The sequence below is a fragment of the Hydra vulgaris genome, chromosome 04 (genome assembly GCF_038396675.1).
Source record: "Hydra vulgaris chromosome 04, alternate assembly HydraT2T_AEP".
NCBI classification, from domain to species: Eukaryota; Metazoa; Cnidaria; class Hydrozoa; order Anthoathecata; family Hydridae; genus Hydra; species Hydra vulgaris.
In genome coordinates, this window is record NC_088923.1 from 50859380 (window position 1) to 50877419 (window position 18040).

At 27.7% G+C, this 18040-nt stretch overlaps 1 protein-coding gene across 1 annotated transcript in view; it reads right to left on the reverse strand.

Moving 5' to 3' along the window:
- The window catches only part of LOC101235342 (BOS complex subunit NOMO1), an 81139-nt gene extending 65304 nt beyond the window's left edge, over positions 1-15835 (reverse strand). Inside the window, exons 1-14 of the mRNA XM_065796570.1 lie at positions 15646-15835; positions 13188-13277; positions 10534-10579; positions 9745-9845; positions 3553-3613; positions 3431-3473; positions 3267-3339; positions 3027-3104; positions 2800-2874; positions 2578-2724; positions 2261-2350; positions 1887-1940; positions 1656-1781; positions 1238-1323 (exon numbers count right to left, since the gene is read on the reverse strand). Of these exons, the coding sequence (XP_065652642.1) occupies positions 1238-1323; positions 1656-1781; positions 1887-1940; positions 2261-2350; positions 2578-2724; positions 2800-2874; positions 3027-3104; positions 3267-3339; positions 3431-3473; positions 3553-3613; positions 9745-9845; positions 10534-10579; positions 13188-13277; positions 15646-15765 (1190 nt within the window). The 5' untranslated portion in view covers positions 15766-15835. The remainder of the gene's footprint in view (positions 1-1237; positions 1324-1655; positions 1782-1886; positions 1941-2260; positions 2351-2577; positions 2725-2799; positions 2875-3026; positions 3105-3266; positions 3340-3430; positions 3474-3552; positions 3614-9744; positions 9846-10533; positions 10580-13187; positions 13278-15645) is intronic.
- Positions 15836-18040: the final 2205 nt, after the last annotated feature.

Below are 18040 nucleotides of genomic sequence, written 5' to 3' on the forward strand. Positions count from 1 at the left end.
ATAAAAATAAAAATTGTAACACCAATTTGTTAGAATCCACCTACCTTATTACAAGTTACGTTGCAGATGGCCTTATTATTTATGACACATTTTAAGATTGTAGAAAAGTATTTGAATTCGTTTGTAAGCAACTATACTTAAAGATGAATTTTTTTAGGAGAAATATTATTGAAATAGTATTTTTGCATGGTGTAAAATCTTTTTAAGCAGCATCAAAGAGTAATAGCAGACAAATTTATTTTTTGAAGTCAAAAGCCTTTTAAGGTGTTCAGTTTGAGGCTTATTATTATTTATCATATAACATATGAGTTTTTCTCTATTCTATATTCTCTATTTTGAGTTGTTTGAAACAGAGGTTTTATTATCTGTGTATCCTTATTGACATATTATATCAATAAGGATACACAGATAATAAAATCTCTGTTTCAAACAACTCAAAATAGAGCCATCATTACAACTGTTTAGCAAACAAAGCAAATTACTAAGTAATATTAAACATTTTTTTCAGCACACAAATATCACAAAAATTTTCACATATGGCCCACACTTAGTATGTGGTCCAGTTGTTTGAAATCCTACTGAGAAATGTGAAATCAAAGTGCTAGAAAAAATTCAAAATAGAGCAAAAAATATTAACAAACTAATTTAATAGTTATGGGAGAAGCTTGGCAATAAATATACTTATGCAAGAAAACATAAAAAAAAGAGGATGACTTGGTAAAAAAGAGGTTACTTGATATAAATGATCAAGTAAAAAAATTGTAGATAATTAACTTGTATACATCACTAGCATTTGGTATCTAAAACCTGAAGTCACAAAATTCACTGTAAACATGGTCACTCAACTGTGCATGAAACTCCAGATGACATCATACTGAAATAGCTATCTGTGATAACAACAGTACATACACAAACTGGGGGATTGGTTAGAGGAATAACAACCTACTTATCAAGGACATTTAATAAGGGTACTAAATTTTTTTATTTTTTCAACATTTTAAGTTTTTCTTCTCTGTCTGCACTTTAAAACTACTGTTACCATGTTATTTTACATATTGCTTATTTTGCTTATAGCAGATCATAAGCCAACAAACATATTTAGAGATTCTGGACACTACAGGCCTGGAAAAAAAGATATAAAGCCTTTGGGACTCCACATCCCTGATGTTGAGTAAACACAAACTATACAAACTGAATGAATTCAAATATACTACATATTAGCATTAAAAGGACTAACCTTTGAACTTTGATTGTAGATAAAACAGGGGTGTTAGGAGAAATATAAATTGTAATAACGTCAAAAAAGTAATTTTCTTTTTCCACCTAAAAAAATTGAAATATAGAGTAGCAAAAAATGATAAACAAAAGTTACCTTAGCAACCAATCTTTCCAAAGCTCAACATGTGACTCATATATTTCATTTACTACATATATTTACTTATCAAGAATTTAAAGTCTGCTGCGCTAAGAAACAAATTAAGAAAAAGGTTGGTATTTAACTTAAATTACTGCTATATTCCAATTTTGTGATTTCTAAATACACATTCGAGACATTATTTGATAGATAATTAAATTTTGATTGGCTGAATTTGCATGATTTTATTCATTGACTTATTGTGTTATAAATTAGAAAATTTTGTCAAAATGTTAGTCACCTTAAACTGATAGTCTCCTGTTGTCACATTTGCAAGCATGTACCAACCATCCCTATCAGATAATCCTTGATGTAAATTACCTTTGGAGTCTTTTACTGTTACAATAGCTGCATCAATTCCAATGCCCTAAATAGAAAATTATCTTATTTATAGCAACCAACATTTAACCAAAACATAAACAGACTTTTGCTGCAATGTTTAATCAGAAATATGTTGAGCTATAAACAATACCTTTGTATCAGAAATTTGACCTTTAACAGAAAATCCATATACTTGGAATGGCTTCTAAAAAATGCATTCAATTGAATAATGATCAACAGATAAAAAAAATCCTTTAAAACAATATGTTATAAAAATGGCTTGAAAAAAAAATTGGAATAAAATCAATTGACCGATGCTAAATGCTAGCAGATAAAAAACCTTAAAAAAAAAAAATGATAACAAATAATAATTAAATATAATTATTTAAAAAAAAGATAACAACAGAATGAAAAAATGTATACAGCAAACTTGTAAAGTAATATGGTCAAAAGATAAAACAAATAGCAGAATTAAGACATAAATAGCAGAATAAATAATCAAAATTAACTTAAAATAAAATATACTTCAATCATCATGCTTTCATAACCAACAGTGAAGTAATAAGTGGATGGAACAACTTCAAAAACCATGTTATGAGCTTCATAGAATGGTACCTTGAAAAAAGATGTAAAATACTACAATAATTGACCTTAGCAACATTACAAAGTGGAACATTTTAATGTTGTCATGAACATTTAATTGAACATTTAAATGGTTGCTAACAACTATGTTTATAAATCAAAAGAAATATAGCTGTCATCAAATATGGCTGTCATCAAAATATTTCTTTCAACATAAATAAAACTATAGATGAAGTAGCCTGCATTATAAAAAATCTTACCAAAGTATAATCACCACTGGGTAAAACAGGAAATGAGAACAAACCCTCTTTAGATGAATGCACCATACATATTGGACTTCCTTTTATATTATGTTTTTTAAGAGCATTTGTGATATTTTCAAGAAGAGGTTCACAGTTGTGAATATGCTGAAAAAAAGATTCACTACAAGTTATATAAAAATTTAATTTGTAAAAAACTTAAATTTGTAAAAAAAAAAATACCTCGCTTTGGACTGTACTGGAATATAAAATAAACGCGACATCTTGGATTGGCTCATTACTACTTAACACTGAACCCTTGAAAGCGAATTTTTTAAATAAAATTTTGTTATAAAATTGCTAAGCAATATTTTATAACAAACAATTAAGTGAATGTGTTAATGTATTTATTCTTAAATAATATTTTTATTAAATTTGATTACTTGAATTATAAGCTTGTAAATCAGTACCTGAACATCATAACCAGAAACAACTATATCTCTATCAACAACAAAGTTATCATTCTGAACTACAATTTCAATATTGGCCTAAAAACATAAAAAAAAAAACTATTAAAAAAAAATCTTTTCACAACATTAAAATATTTTTTAAATTATTTTAGATAAACAAAACATACAAAACAAATTTTTTATTAAAATTAATTAAAATCATTATTTTAACTAGAAATATTTTTTCAAGAGAAACTATACATTTGCTAAAGTCCATGACTTATGCATGGCTTTAATAACATAAGTTCCCGGCATCATTTTTGAAAACGAGTAACTAAAAGAAAGAAAATTTATCAACAAAAATGTTTTGGTTTTGATAAAAACAGAAAACAACAAATTAAAAGTAGAAAAGAATATTATTTCACCTGCCATTTTCATTTGTTAACACTTCTTTTAGTAAAGTACCTTCTGTAAATAAGAACAATAATTTATGTTCTACTGTTTCTTTAATTTTATTTTAATCACAAATATTAAAGAAAACTATTACCATTGTTATAAATATTCACAGCCACTCCTGGAGGACCATATTCTCTTCCAAAACTTTTTACCTGAAAAATAAAAACAAAATATAAAATTAAAATGAAAAAAGAATATACTACCAAAACACTGTGCAACCACAATGATAATGATGATAAATAATGATAATTATATATATATATCTATGTCTATATTTATAACAAGCATCATTTAACACACCATAAAAAAAAGAATGACAAAATGTCTTCAGACAAACGCTTTCTTTGGATTTCCACACTAGCTAACACTAGGTTATTAATAATTTTACTTATTTGATAAAAAAATTGAAAAACAAAGAGTTATAAAAGTTTTTAACTACAAAAAATATTTTATATTTTATCAGTGTAATAGAATACAGGAAGCTTACGAACTATTACAACAATTAAAGTCTTTCAATTAAAGACTCCTCAATAAAAGTGTTTATATAATTAAAATTTTATTTTAGCAGAACATTTAATTGCCATTATATTTATTTATTTCGTAATTTTAAATAATAGTTTTGAAAGGTAGGATTGACTAAGAAAAAAATTTATGACAGAATATTATCAATTTATTTTTTGATAATGACATTTTTATATGAAAATCATTTTTTATTAAATCTAATTAAAAACATTTACATTTCAATCGGAGCTTTTTTTTATTATTATTATTATTTTTTTTTTTTGCAACAATCCTTTAAAAAAGCATTGTAGTTTTTATGTAATTATTGATTTATTTTTAAAAATGACTTTAGATTTTTTATCTTATTTACAACAATAATGCTTTTCTTTTATAATCAACTTTGCGAAGTTGACCATATTGTATTAGTGTTTTAGTTATAATACAGGGTATTTTACACCAAGGATTTTAGGGGGAAAAAATCTCTCTGCACTGCATATCTTTGTTTGAAAAAAAAAAGAAAATTTTTTTTTTAACTAATTCCATACCTATATTTTTATTATACATATATTATAACTTTGTTTTATAACTATGTAATATTTGTATTTACATTTATAATACTAAAATTCTGCTCTACTAAAAACAAAATTATTGTTGTAGTCTAAAAAAACTTATGTTATAAAGTCGACAAGTTGTTTAGTTGTTGTCGCCATTTGACCTGTTAAAATATAATCTTGAGCACTACAAAAAAAAATCATTGACTGTTACGCAAAAAAAATAATAAACAATCACATTTTGCAAACAAAAAAAGTAAAGTTCAAACAAAAACATTATCATTATTATTTAAACTATCATTTTTTTATACAAAAAAATTATATTTTTTTGAGAGCTGTAAATTGCTCTCACACTGTTCCATAATTTGGGGGTGAGTCATCAATGAAAACACCTAAAAAAATCCTTTGGAGCGATCAAAGTACATACCCATGGAACATCAGAACAAGTGATTTTAAAATCAACAATTTCTGTCCGTTAGAGAAATTTGCATTTTCAGTTTTTTCCTATACCGGCTAAATTTGAGGATGGGTTTTTGACAAAAATTCAACTTTGGCTATAACTCATTACTTTTTATTCTTTAAAAATTTAGTTTTTATTTTGACAACAAAAATAACATTATTTTACAGGAATTTCAATAGCAATAGTAAAATGTATGGAAAGCAATAGTATGTAAAATTAAAAAATTTAATTTAATGCATTTCTCAAAATTAGAGTTGTCACATCCCTACTCTACTCTACTCTACTTTTGTTTTGATTTCCAGTTAATCCTAAACATTTGATAATTTTTACCATTTTTACTTTGTTTTCACATTAGGAGACATAAATATTTCATAAAAACTTAAATGCATTTTCAATAAATTTATTTATTGAAAATGCTTAAGGCATTTTCAATAAATAAATTTATTGAAAATGCCAAATTCTGCAAAAACTCATTCTGAATGTCGTAACTCTGTTTGCATTCTCTGTATGTCAAAGAGAAACACCTTTCCTGATCAACAGATTGACGAAACATGGCCCTATACCCTTAAACTTTGCAGATGATCGCCTTCCATATGGCATGTGTACAAACTGTCGTTTTCACTTGCAAAAAATAGACAAAGGAACATCAACAAAGCCATTTCCCAAGCTCTATGATTTTAACTCAATCATTGTGAAGCAACAAACAAGAAACTCTCTGCTTTGTGATTGTATCATTTGTCAAATTGGCAAAACAAAATGCAAAGCACCATCTCCATTGGTAGTTGATACAAATCATGAAAAGTCAACTAAAACTGAAAAAAGATGTGCAAAATGTCTAACATTACTTGGGCCAGAATTACCCCATAAATGCACTGCTGGAGCCAGAAGTTCAAATCTGATTGCCCTAACAAAAGTAAACACAAAAACTGCTGAAATTGTGGCATCTTCAGTGTTAGAGACTCAAGATGCATCTCCAAATGAAACAGTTTGACTCAGCCAATCAGGTGGAGATCCTAAATTACCATTAAAACTTGGTAAGTTTCTTATATGTGCCAATATTCATTGAAACTCAAACTTAAATTCTAATTTCAGAAAGAATAAACTCTTAGATAAGACAATGCTTATTATTTTGTGCAAGGTTTACCTATTTGATGATTTCTCCTTGCATTAATGGAATTAATTAAATGCACATGCTTTAGATTATGCACTAAGTCTCTTAAAATTTCAGGCAAAGCTACTCCAACTTGACTGTTCAAAGATCCTCTTCCAGTTGAAAGCCTTGCAACTGTGAAACTTAATACAGGACTGTCCAATAATAAGATGACACAGCTTGTCTCAACCCTAAACTCTATTGCCCCTCAAAGACTTGTTGAGCCAAATTTTGCTAAGTTCTTTAGATAGCTGCAGCACTAAACAGTCCTGTTTTGAAGTCTCCTAGGCTTTGCAGCTCTTCATTAAAGGATTCTGGAGTAAAGAAACAGCTAATAATAGCTATATCAGAAGGAATGCCTGAGACTTATGAGAATATCAAAAACCTTTTGAAGCTGACAGGTGCTAATTCTATTTCCTATATCTTGTCATGTGACATGAAAGTAGCTAACATTGTCTGTGGTCTTCAATCCCATGCCAGCAGACATACTTGCTGTTTGTGTGATGCTGACTCCTCAAACCTTGGCACTTGTGGTTCCTTGAGAACTTTTGGAAGTATTAGAAAGGCTCATCAAGCATTTGTTAAGAAAGGAAGTGACTTGAAGAGTGCGAAGCATTTTGAAAATGTCATTAACACACCTTTGCTCAATGCAACAGATGAGACACTAATTTTGAAAGCAATTCCACCTATGGAGTTACATTTATTGTTGGGAGTTGTCAACCATCTATACAAGAATCTGACCAACATTTGGCCAGATGGGAAGGATTGGCCTATGGAATTAAACATATCTCTTCAACCCTTTCATGGTGGTCATTTTCATGGACAACACTGTCACAAGCTTTTGAAAAATGTTGATATTCTAAAACAAAAAATTCAAAAAGCAGCTGTAGATGCAGCACTTCCATTTGTTGAAGCATTTCAACAATTTGAAAATGTAGTCACAGCTTGCTTTGGAACAGAACTGGATGACAATTTTCAAGAGCACATTGACAAATTTAAAGATTCCTATCTGGCACTTCTAATCTCAATCACTCCAAAGGCCCACACTGTCTTCTTCCATGTGTCTCAGTTTATCTCTATCAGCAATCAAGCTCTTGGACTTGACAGTGAGCAGGCCGCCAAAGCTCTGCATTCAAACTTCAAGCCTCAATGGCAGCGGTACAAGAGAGACAGGACTCACCCAGAATATGGATCTCATTTGGCTAACTGTGTTGTAGATTATAACAGTAAACATGTTTAGAAATATTTAAAACAATGACTTTTTTGCTATTAGAGTAAAGCATTCTAAGAATTCATTCTTGAAGTAAAAATCATTTTTATGTCTTGGTCTGTTCTTGCTCTTTTGTTATTTATTCAGAAAATAACTATTTTGAAAGAAAAAATCTTTGTATAATTGCCAAAGTTAAAATTTTATAAAAACCCATCTCTCAAATTTAGCCGGTATAGGAAAAAACTGAAAATGCAAATTTCTCTCACGGATGGAAATCATTGATTTTAAAATCACTTGTTCTGATATCCCATGGGTATGTACTTTGATCCCTCCAAAGGATTTTTTCGGGTGTTTTCATTGATGACTCACCCCCAAATTATGAAACAGTGCTCATAAAACACTTTAAGGGGGTGTGTGCAAAAGCTGCTCTTGCAAACCACTTTAGCTCTCATAAACCACTTTATTGCTCTCATGAACCACTTTAGGGGATCTCATTTATCACTTTCGTAAACCACTTAAGGGGAGTGTTGGTAGTAAGCAAAGGCTAAAGCTCTTGGTGCCTGCTGAGGCCTGTATATATATATATATATATATATATATATATATATATATATATATATATATATATATATATATATATATATAATTTTTACCATAAAATGTAAACTTCCTGTTTCTTTTTTTATTAATAATTTAAAAGACCACAAAATGTTAAAAAAATTAAAAAAAAAAAATTTAATTTATAGATTGCTGTTCATAGCAAATGGATGTAACAGCACTCCTTACATATTCTCCCTATTTGTCAGTCAATGTAGCAGCACTCCTTGCATGTTTATCTATTTGTCAGTAAAAATAGCAGCACTCTTCACACGTTTTTCCATTATCAGCATATCACTATACATCTATATCAACATCAACATATACATCAACTAATTTATAGCCTGCTGTTGAAAAGGAGTTTTACCACATTAACTTAGGGTTAAGCATGGGGAGCACTCTTTTTTTACATTATGCTTAGTTTTTTTCTTTTCTAAAAACACTATATGCTATAAACGTAAGAAAAAAAACTAGTAATAATTTGTTATTATAATATATATATTAGTTACCTATATACACTAGATTTTTTTTTAAATAGTTGCTTTCATAGTAATATAGTAAAATAAGAAAGAAAAGTAAAATATGATAAAATAAGAAAGAAAAAGGCATATTAGCAATAAAAATTATAACTTTTTATATAACTTAATATAACTTTATAAAAACTTTTTGAAACTTCATAAACTTTATAAGATTAATGTAGTTATTGTCTGTGTTTTCTAATAATGAAATCTATTTTGTTCCATATCAAGAAATTTATTTTCTGCATGATTTGGAACTATCCAAAAGTGTTTCAAGTAACTTGCACCAGAGGCATTATTATGTGTTAATAACTGGAAATTTTAAAAAAAAAGTGAGAGGGGAGGGGCAATCAACTATAAAGCAAGTAGAGACATTCATAATGTAAATTTAAAAAATCCACCAAAAAATAACAATTACCCTGTAACAAAAGATCACAATCAAAGATTATGTAACCAGAGAAATGTCCCAAAAAAGAATCAAAAAAGTTTTAAAAGTCTCAAAATCACTACTTATTCCTGTTATTAAGTTATGATTTAGGGTTTAGGAACAAAAATTTTTTAACACTATGCAAAATGGTGATGACACTGTTAAAAAGTAACAGGTTCTAAATATTTATGAACACTAGAGAAACAAATAGTGATTCAAAGTAAGAACTCTTTTTTGGAATGTTTTGGAAGTAATTAGAAGTAAGATTTTCTTAACAATAAAGATTGTTAGTAAATTGAGTCTGACCAATGAATGTTAATAATTTTTAAAATAAATTTTATTATTATAATTAACTTATTTTTATAATCATAACCAAGAAAACTGATATTTTTGTTTTTTATATGTGGCAGTGGTATAGTGGTAGAGCACTCCTTTGGTAAACAAGAAGTTCCGAGTTGAATTCCCACCATGACCCTGGTAGCACTGCTCAGCTTGTTTCTCCACACAGCTGTCTTTTTGCTAATGCTTATGTTTCAGAGTTAAAAAGTTGAATAACCATATTAATCAAAAGTTGTATAACAATCTGGTTATATAACCTTTGATTAATGTGGTATAATCTTTTTTCTAGCAGCTTTTCTAGCAATGATTTATCAATGATTTGTAAAAAAAAAAAAATTTTTAATTTTACAGCTATTTTTTAAAAATTAAAACTTTTTACTTTTGTTTATTCAACTTAGCCACTAAAGTTATTATTTTAAGCATGATAGAAACAGCTTTTCTAGCAACGCTTTACCTTATTGTGTATGTACTTACATAAAGAACTATACCTATACAATATTGTCTAAACCAAAAAAAAAAAAAATTCAAACCATTCCAACAACTGAAAAGCCAGTGAACACAAAGTTTAGATCATCTCCTTTTGAACAAGGATCTGTTTGACCATCTATTTTCAAATTTATTTCACTTGGCGCTAAATTAAAAATAAAACTTATTTTAAAGAATAAAAAAATTAATTTTCAACTTGTGGGGGTATACTATTATACATTTTTTAGGGTATAGTGGGGATTGAGAGGGAAATAACATTTGAGCGGCAGTGGTGTAAATTTGATAAATTTGAATGAGGTTAGGATGAGGGGGGGAGAGGGGAGAAACTACTTGTATAATAAAAATAATATTAACATAGTAATTAAAAATAATATTAACAACCATTATACTAATCTTTAATCTCTAATTCTAACCTTAAATATCTAACCTTAAATATAAATATTTTCATGTTTTTAAGCTACTTAGTTGACTAGTAAAAAAAAACAATTCATTTTCATATTTTAAGCTACTTAGTTGACTAGTAAAGAAAAATAATTTATAATTCAAAACAGATATTTTTTTCTGGCAGAATTTTCACAAAAAAAAAACATTAAGACAATCTTTTTTTTTGTTAATAACTTTTAAATTTAGTTTAAAAAATATAAATATATTTCTAAAAAATTAATTTAAAAATCTAAAAAAATCTAAAAAATTAACTTTAGTTTAGAAAATATAAATATATTTCTAAAAAATTAATTAATAATACTTTTAAATATATCTTTATGGTACTTCACTAGAGGGTCAAGAGTCTCCTGCGTATGCTTTATACTTATTATAAATAAAAATAAACTTACAAAAACTCCATCCTTGTGGTGGATTGATTTGTAAAACATATTCTCCCTAAAATTAAAAAAACATATTTTCCCTAAAATTAAAAAGCTTCATAAATATTACTATAGAAATTGTTCTGTGTGATTCAACTCAATTTTTAAAAAATTGTGTTATTATTGTTTAAGGAATGTCCGTATGCTCAGAGGGGAAGAGGGGGTCTGCAAATGGCGTAAATGAGATGGGAGGGCAGTGGGTCGATTATAAAAGAAAGGAGACACTAAATTAAAAAAAATATCATAAAATGTTAGATAAATAGGTTAAAAGTGTAGGTACTTTTAAAGAGGTGGAGGGTACTCAAAAAAGCGTATTGCAAAATGTGGAGGGGGGGGGGTGGACAATAAAAAAGCGTATGTACTTTATGGATGACCCCTTATATATAAATAAAAAATCCCCACCTACGGATTTGCCCAACAAATAAAAACCAAAACCAACTCAAACTTTAAATGCTTTAAAACACAACCAGGATTAAAACTGATTTAATTGGAACTCCTCATAAATCCATTTTACATAAAGCCTAATAACCAAAATTATTAAAACTCCACACTGTATCCGTCAATTTAAATTAGGATTACTCTAGTCAAACATGCATTGAAAATCAATTAAATGTTTAAATCATTTTGAAACATTTTAATACAACATGTTTAATATATTATGCATAAGTTATGGCGTGTGTGCTTTGTGTGTAACAAAATAGTATTCTATGTGGTTAAAGTACATTTCATACTTGGAATTCTTAGATTTTTTTTTTTTTTTAGATTCACTATATATCATAATAACAAGATTAATTTCTTATATTCGAGTTCAATACTTAAATTTTATTTTTTTGAACTAGTCAAACAAACTAAGAAGATATTGTTATAGTAGAATAAAATACACAATACAATAAACTTATGCATAATTGAGCTCTTTTTTTTATAATAATAGAGTATCAAAAAATTATTGATTTGTCATAGTTTCTTGACTATGCACAAAACAACAAATGTTGAGTTTCAAGAAAAAAACTTTTTGGCTCTAGAAGCAGAAAAAAACAACAATAGAATTTATTTACAATTTGAACAAGTTTTTCCACTGCCAACAAGATGCTAAGAAAAGTAATGCCCAATAATTAGGTTGGAGTTCTCAAAATGAATTTATCAAAGTGTAAAGAGGGATCATTCACGGTAGTATCATTAAAGAGATTTATACAGCCATTTACTAGTATATTCTCATTAACTGAGCAAATCACCTTAGTTCTCCGATTTGTCTACTATGATGTTAATAAAAGATGGATAGTTAAGGAAAGTTTTCTCAGGGTGAAAAATCTCTAGGCAAGGTAATAATGGTCATCTTGGGTCAAAATGACATAAATTTTAATAAAATGCGGAGGTCAAGCGTACGACAATAGAACTAACATGTCTAATATGTACAAAAGAGTATAATTAATTATACTTCAGATAAATCATTAAGCTTTTTATGTCATGCAGCTCTCATAAGCTTAACCTTCGCGGTGTTCATTCTACTGAATCTTCCATTGAAGTGAAGAACTATTTTGGTTTGGTTTATGTACTTTATAATCTTTTTAGTGAAAGCCCTATTCAAAGAAAAGTTTCAGCCGAGAAAACTGGTTTGTCTTTTCATCAAACTTGCAAACCCAATGGAGTGCACACATTGAGGTTGTGAAGCTTTTGGTTAAGTGACCTATGGATGGATGTTCTTCTATCTTTGCAGAAGCTTCGTGACCTTGATCTAACTGATGATATAACTATCAAATGAAGTAAAATCTATAGAAAAATGAATTTAGTCATTTGAGTTTATCATTATGCTTCAAACTTTTGGTTCAAGTCTCTTTAAGCAATAAACATGTCAGTGTCTCTCTTCAATCAAAAAATATTTCCTTAGATGATAAGATGAAGCTTATAAAGATTTTTATCAACAAAACTCGGTCTTTTAGAACTAAATTTATTAATGAAATTTATGTGAACAATGTGGATGAAAACTTAACAAAGAGGTTCGTCATCTGAATAATCTGGGACGCGCTAATTTTTTCAGCCCAAAAAAATTTCTCACTTCAATGAAGCTATTGAATAAGACCTACCAGAAAGATCTAACTTCTCTATTGGAATCATTATACTATTTATTACGCATTTTTAACATGATTCCGGTTTCCATTACTGAAGAAGAGTGGTCATTTAGTAACCTTTTTCTAGTCAAGACAGTGCTAAGATGACTCAAGACCTACTTACCTATCTGCAAGTGAGTATAATCTCAGAAAATCTCTGTGTTATAACAAAGTTATTGCAAGTTTCGCTATGAATAAAGTTCGGAAAGTCAATTTTTAATAAAAGAGACCGTTAAATAGCTATTACACTATAAGTTTACAGTACTAATAATATAATTAAGTCAGTTACTTGTCTGTTTTTCTAATTGTTAATTTATTTATTTTTGCTCAGTTTTTCTTAAAAAATATTAACCTCCAAGTAAAAGAGATCCCTTCTGCATTTAGGAGGTGAATTCAGTAAAAAAAAGTTCAATTTTTTTAGCGTTTGGATCGTTTATCAAACTTTTTCAGGCCTCTATGTAAATGTATATTTAACATTACATTAATACTCATATATAAATAAATACTATAAATCCTCACATTATCATAAATAGCAACCAAGAAATATCCATTATTTGGAGCACATTCAGTTTTGAATTTAAATGCACCAAGCTTTGTATAAAGTTTTACCTAAAAAATAATAAATGAACTAATATTAACAAAAAAATTTTAACTTTACTTTACTAATTTATTTATTTTTAGGACATATTTGCAATTCTTAGGCTATTTATTATGTTTTATATACCCAGGGCTCAATTTAACGGTCAAACATCGCTGCCCCTTGTACCATTCTTGACACCTGCTAGAGGATCATTGTTGATTTTTTCATTAAAATGAACAAAGGTTGGTTGCCCCCATAAATCAGATCCCAAAAAAGTCCGGGGGTGGCAATGTGCGATCATTAAGTTGAGCCCTGTATACCATCCAATCATTTCCTATGTTTTCATAAAAACTTTTTGTATATTTTCTATTTTAACCATTTCTACACAACATACAATCTTAATTGACTCAGAAAAGTCTTTTTTTACTCTTGTAGTGCAACAATTTGGGTAAAGCCATACAGCCATAAAGCCATTCTTTGTTTAAGAAAGAAAAAAGGTTTTAGTTTTCAAAAGAGAAAGTTTGGGGGAAAAGTGGGTTGGGATCTTTGAAAATTATCTTATTCAATTTTTTACTAACTGTTTAACTCATAAACTTCTTACTAACTGTTTAATGTAAGTAGAATTTTTAAAATGCTTATATGGTTAAATTAGGAATGACAGTTCTTAACAATCATCTTTAAATGCATTACCATTAGTCAGATAAGTTGCTATTAAAATTACATCAAAAGTCAACTTCACAAAATGATGAACTGCCACATCAATAACTTAATTGATAACTTTGATGACTCTATCAGCTTTACCATCCATAAAAATAATAATTAAAGCTTTGACCAACTTGATTTTTTATAACAACATCAGGCCTATCTAATTCAAGTAGACTTTCTAAAGATAGCTAACAATAAGCAATAATAGGTACTCTACAATCAATCCAATAGAGACTAGAAATGTATTCTTTTTTCAGTCAAAAAAATAGTATTTTTATTTTATTAACACTTTTGAAAAATTTATACTAATTCAAAAATCTACTATCTTTAGCTGTTTGGTTAATTTGTTGAGAGCTTCAATGCTAATAGTTTGGGTAAATAAATTTGTTGAGAGCTTCAATGCTAATAGTTTGAGTAAATAAAATTGACTCTTTTTATTGTTGTTAAATTAAAAAGATCGGGCTAAGTTAAAAAAATGATTATATCAAATTTTTATTATAATGAAAGCTTATGTAGTCTAGTAAAAATGGATTGAAATGACAAAGCCTTGTCATTTCAATCAATATTGATATATAGCTTGCCAAAACATAAATCTTTTTGGAAATATCTTCAGTTTTATTGTCTTAAACTTAGTCAATATTTTTTTCCAGCAGAATTCTGTATAGAAATAATGCTCTGGTATTATTTTGAAACTAAATTTCAAATAAGTTTCGTCATCAATAGTTATACATGGTTTTTTTACACAATAGTTTTTATAATTTTTCTGCCAACTTCTTGCCACTAAAATTTCTTCAGCATTTGCAATATAGGGTTATACATCTTGAAGGACTTAACTTTATGGGCTTTTTTATATTCCATACAAAAGTGCCAGGTAATTTTATATTTTAGGGCAAAATCTTCCTTAGAAATATTAGGATTTGCCCTACTTTTAGCCAAAACATTGGTCTTCAGTTTTTTTCATTGATTTTCAAGCTATTGCTTCTTATTATTGTTTCTGGGCTTTCTATTTATTGTATTAAGTGTTAAATATGCTTCTTTAAGGTTCTAATCATAGTACTTTATAACATCCAACAATTTTTACAATTGATTTTCCATTTGAGCACGCAAAGTTGCATCACTTATCTAAAAAAAATAATTCGAATAAATAAAATATTTTCTTTAGACACTAATATATAGACAACTTTTTTTCTGTATGAGAACAATCAGTGCAATTTTTGTAGCGACCAAATTTTAAAAAAATAAAAAGTGCCAGTTTTACTTAACTCTTACAACAAATTTCACAGATGATTTTAATGAGCAGCATATCTGCAGTGTCTGTAGTATAGATTTACAGATAAAAAACTTTATGATCTGATAGATAAACTGCATTATTCTTTATAATATTTTAAAAACATTCAAACATCAAATGTGTCTACATTTTACTTTATTGTAAATTGAACAAATAAAAGAAATTTGCCTAACATTTTCACACCTTAAATAAAAAATATAACCTTTTTAGTAAATTATTTTTTAGATTTATTTTTAGATTTTTTATTGCTTTCTTCACACATTTTTCCCTATTTTTTCAACATAAGAAAGGATGTCTCAACTAACAACTAGTAAATGTTGTGTGTTATTTTACTTATTTCAGCTAAGTAAAATAAAAATTAACAAACTTAATAAGTTTTTTTAAACTTATTTTTAACTACTAACCTCGATTTTCTCAAAACTGATTGGCACATTAGACTGTACGAACCCACCACAGCCAACAATATCTTGTGATGATGATAAGTGACAAGTTACAAATAAAATTTGAAGGATGATAAAAAACATTTTTTACTAAAAAATAAACGATGTAAATATTAAAACACTTGTTTATCCCCAGAACTATGAAATAATTTTTACTTATACCATAATGATTCAGAATAATGAAATGTATTTTGTTTAGTATTAAATTTTTTTACTCAAATAATCTGGTTAAACTATACTAAAATATATATACATATTTAAATAAATAGGGAAAACAAAAATAATCGTTCGCAATTATTTATTTCATTGTAAATATGAGAACTGGAGAGTAATCATTTGACGAAACTATCACAAGGTAAAGGTGTAACTAATAACATAACTATTAAGTAGGCGCCCAAAAGTAGACTTGTACAGTATAAGTTGCTAAAAAAAGGTCAATAGCGGTTTGACTAGAGTTACCGAGGGACAGACGAGGAGAGACCGACATACTGTTCATATGAAGAGTTTATTTAAAAAACGCGGTAAGCGCCATTTTTTAAAAAAATGTAGAAATTGTGTGGTTTATTTTTAGTTTATAAGGACCTAACAGACGTTGTGTCCGAATATATGCTAATCGAAGTATAACCCTATACTATTCTACTTCTAAAAAACATTTATTTTTAAAACACTGTATGGAGTTTTTAATTTTATTTTCAAAGTGCGATACTTAATTGTGACCAGTCCGTGGCAAATGTATATTACTTCTGCGCAAACGCAAACCTTGTAATTGTTAATGAAATAGCGGATTGCGATGGACAAGATTAATGCGTTAACTAATCTTTTTTTGTTTTTTTTGTTTGTTTTTTGTTTTTCTCTAAATATTAAATAAATTTATACAATAAGATAGTTAAGAAATAAGTTAGTTAAGATTAAAAAATTCGTTATACAGTAACAATTAAAAAATCGTTATACAATTAAGAATATAATAAAATATATAAGTATAAAAATAAAAAACATAATAATCTGCTATTTCACATATAAAATGAGATAAAATGCTTGTAACAAGAAAAAGGAAAACCATTTCTTCATTCTAGTTTTTGTTTATACTTTCATGCTTTGTTTGTTTAACTGAACTGATTATGGAATGATGATGGAAAATATATTAAAAAGCCAACTTTTATAATCAAGTTTAAATATATTTGTTATCTGTTTCTTTTTATGGAAAGCATTCAATAATAATACTTATATTTTATTTTTTTGTTAAACCGACAATTGCTTTGTTGCAAAGAAAATGAAGTTAATGCAGTGTTTCATTTTTAAAATTTTATTTCATTAAAAAATATAACGATGACTTTTATGTTATATTAATTGTCCATTATTTCTAAACAGACTTAAAAATAGAGGCGGAAATAAAAAATTAATGCCCAACCAAGATAAGGGAGATGTTTTGAAAAATTTGATGCATTTTCCAATGCATCAATTCTTAGTCTATTTTTGTATGTCTGCTATTGACAAAGCAAGAAATAAGCATAGTGTTGATGCTTCTTTCCTTGAAAAAGCAATATTTTAAAAATCTGATCATCGTTGTTACAACTACACTACACTAAAAAATATTATGGTTTATTGTCTCATATTAAACTCTCCGAAATAAATTTAAATTCACAATTGCGAATTGTGAAACATAATAGTTTACATTACTTTAACAGAACATTGTTTACTTTCACATTATCATTAAAGTATAATTACCAAACATTAAATACACAGAGTTATACAATGTGTTAAATAAAGTTAATCATTAAAAGCTATTTCTAAAGAAGTTTGTAAACTTTAAAAGACCTAAAAGGTCTTTTAAAGTTTACAAACTTTCCATAATATCTTTATAAAATGGATATACCACATTTTGCTTATAATTGGATATACAGTATTTTGAAAGTAAATGCAAACTTATAGACAAAAAAAAATTTTTTTTAATTTACCAATATTTCAATTATTAACATTATCCAATATACTTTATGTATATATACATTAAGCAACAATAATTTTTCCAAATATACGAGACATGATGGTGCGGCGAAAAAAGTCAATTATCTCAATACCACAAAAATTGATATACCGCATTTTGAAAACACACTCTTCATATTTGAAATCATAAATATATTGATGCGATTGGTCTATTTCAATAAATGAAGTGCTGTGATTGCTGTTCATAAATTGTAATTAATAAATATATGCATAAAACAACTGATGCCTTGGAACAGGAGTAAATATGTGTACATACACCGACTGACAGGTTTTTGCTAGACCAAGGCAAGGGCGGATCCATATGGATCCATATCCATTTTTTGTGAATTTATATGCTAACCAAAGCATGTTGAATTAA